Source organism: Wasmannia auropunctata, unplaced genomic scaffold (genome assembly GCF_000956235.1).
Source record: "Wasmannia auropunctata unplaced genomic scaffold, wasmannia.A_1.0 LD335981.1, whole genome shotgun sequence".
Lineage (NCBI taxonomy): Eukaryota > Metazoa > Arthropoda > Insecta > Hymenoptera > Formicidae > Wasmannia > Wasmannia auropunctata.
The window spans coordinates 231,091-234,172 of record NW_012026909.1 but is presented as its reverse complement, the minus strand read 5'-3'; the positions used below and the strand labels follow the sequence as shown (position 1 = coordinate 234,172).

Genomic DNA, 3,082 nt, shown 5'->3' with positions numbered 1-3,082 from the left:
TGGAGTTCAGACGTGTGCTCTTCCGATCTTGTACGAGAGTTTATAATTTTCCGATTATAATGGCTTTTAAAGGAAAAAAAATCAATATTTGACAGTGAATTATTTATTGCATACATATAATAAATGTAATCATTATAAAACAAAATACCAGGCTATTGCTTATGATTACATGTAGCTAAAACTTCCAATTATAAAGGCAACGACAATAGAAGTTCAACTTATAGAGGTGAACTTCGACTTTTAGAGGTCTGGCTACTTTAAATTCGAATTGCTAAGATAAAATAATACATCTAAATATCTAACAAATAATTCGAGTTAAGGTAGGTTTTATTTCAATTTATAGAGGTTTTTCGTAATGGAGCGGAAGGGAAAGAACAAATTTTTCATCTTATAGAGGTTTTCGAGTTGTAGAGGTTCGAGTTATCGAGGTTCGGCTGTACTATTATTAATATATGAATAACATTATATTCTTCGTGTTTTTAGATTTCTCCAGATAATAATCTGCCAATCAATGTATGCAGACGATGTTCAAATTATTTAAATATAAAATAAAACTACAGATAAAGATACAAATAAAAATACAGAGAAGTGTCAAATTATTAAACGAGAAATTATAGAGAAGAACGCTCAGAATTATCAAGATTATCACATACAGAAGATGACAGATAAGAAAAATATTCAGAATGATTGGAAAATAAAGCTAGAAGATATTGACGAAATTAATTACGAAGAGGAAGCTGTTACTCTAACGGAATGTAACGAAATGGCAGCGTCAGTTGACTTAGCGACGGATACTAAGATAGATATTATTAAAATGAAATATGAAGATCTGATGCAAGCCTCGATAGAACAAATTGATAATAGCCTTGATTTTGTTACAAATAAAACTACAGATAAAGATACAAATAAAAATACAGAGAAGTGTCAAATTATTAAACGAGAAGTTATAGACGAGAAGAACGCTCAGAATTATCAAGATTATCATATACAGAAGATGACAGATAAGAAAAATATTCAGAATGATTGGAAAATAAAGCTAGAAGATATTGACGAAATTAATTACGAAGAGGAAGCTGTTACTCTAACGAAATGTAACAAAATGGGAGCATCAGTTGACATAGCGACGGATACTAAGATAGATATTATTGAAATGAAATATAAAGATCTGATACAAGCCTCGATAGAACAAATTGATAACAGCCTTGGCTTTGTTACAAATAAAACTACAGATAAAGATACAAATAAAAATACAGAGAAGTGTCAAATTATTAAACGAGAAGTTATAGACGAGAAGAACGCTCAGAATTATCAAGATTATCATATACAGAAGATGACAGATAAGAAAAATATTCAGAATGATTGGAAAATAAAGCTAGAAGATATTGACGAAATTAATTACGAAGAGGAAGCTGTTACTCTAACGAAATGTAACGAAATGGCAGCATCAGTTGACTTAGCGACGGATACTAAGATAGATATTATTGAAATGAAATATAAAGATCTGATACAAGCCTCGATAGAACAAATTGATAACAGCTCTGACTTTGTTACAAATAGTAATAAAGAGGATGATCAAAGTTTTTTAGAAACAGTTAACCAAAATGGTCAAATATTTTATTGTGATGATTGCAATATTTACTTTGGAGAGGAGCAATATTTCAAAGATCATACTCAAATACACGAGAAAAGAGCTGTAATTTGTAGGACATGCTCTGCAGAATGTTCATCTCCGTACGATCTATTTCTTCATAAACGTGAAGAACACAACAAATTTAAAAAAATGCAATTAAAGTACGTGTGTACGAAGTGTGACAGATTCTTTGCATGTCGCTTTACTTGGGAAAATCACAATAAGATATACTCCAATACAGCCGACAATTGTTGCAAATATTGCAATGCGGTATTCACGACACGTAGAAAACTGATACTCCATTTACAGGTACCTTTATTATTGTATATATATATATATATATATATATATATATATGTATATATATATATAAGGAATTGTGTATAAGAAATTATATAATGCTCTAACGTCCTTTCAGAAGCACAAACGGGAAAAACAAATTTACATCTGCAACATCTGCAACAAAAAGCTGATAACGAATGAATTGTGGGAAAATCACAAAAGAATTCATACGGGAGAAAGACCGTATAAATGTCCGATATGTAAAAAATCCTTTCGGTAAGTCGCATACCTTAATCACAAAAATTTGTTTACTTTACGCTTGTCTACTTTCATAATTTATATATATATTTTTTATTTTTGTTTTTTACTTTAATTTTATTGAATCTTTTTTAGAAGTAAAAACGTGGAACGGCGTCATGTTCAACTTCATAAAGAACTAAACTTGGTGTGTAATTACTGTGGAAAATGCTTCAGGTAAAATTAAATTTTTAGCAAACTCAGTCATAAATTAACATTATAATTAATATGATATCAAACTCTATAATATAACTGTTAAGCCGTAAGCACAATCGAAGAAATATCAAAAATAGGAATTAATATAAGAATTTCAAACTATCGTACGTACATGGACTGTGGAATACACGATTTCTGATAAGTAAAAATTTTATATTTATTCTTAACAATTTCTCTGTTGTGCTCACAGCTATACATACATATACAGGGTGGACCATTTTAATCCATCCAGTCAAATATCTCGAAAATCAAGCCCGGGAGAGAAAAATTTTTCAGACAAAAGTTGTAGGGTTTCGAGGGGGACATAAGATGATAACATTGGTTTGACCCCGAGTGGCGTCGTCAAGGTCAGGACAAGGTCACTTTGAATTTTTTAAATGGAACCCCCAATTTTTCATTACATGTTCTTATAGCACGCCTCGAGAACTTTCCAAAAACACATAAATAAAATATTTTTTTATGAAATAAATCTTGAGTTATAAAGCTTGAAAGTTGGAGTACTGTCGGCATTAGCATCATCCAAGGTGTCCAAACATTAGCTAAAGATGGCCAAGGTCGTTGGCCTTTATCAATGTCATGATCCTGAACACATTCAAAAGGTTTCAAGCTAGTGTTTGGACACCTTGGATGATGCTAATGCCGACAGTACTCAACTTT

The 3,082-nt window shown here is 31.0% G+C and overlaps 1 protein-coding gene across 1 annotated transcript in view; it reads left to right on the top strand.

Moving 5' to 3' along the window:
* The first annotated feature begins 1,330 nt into the window (after positions 1–1,330).
* The window catches only part of LOC105454599 (zinc finger protein 765-like), a 7,657-nt gene continuing 5,905 nt past the window's right edge, over positions 1,331–3,082 (top strand). Inside the window, exon 1 of the mRNA XM_011697317.1 lies at positions 1,331–1,577. Within this exon, the coding sequence (XP_011695619.1) occupies positions 1,331–1,577 (247 nt within the window). The remainder of the gene's footprint in view (positions 1,578–3,082) is intronic.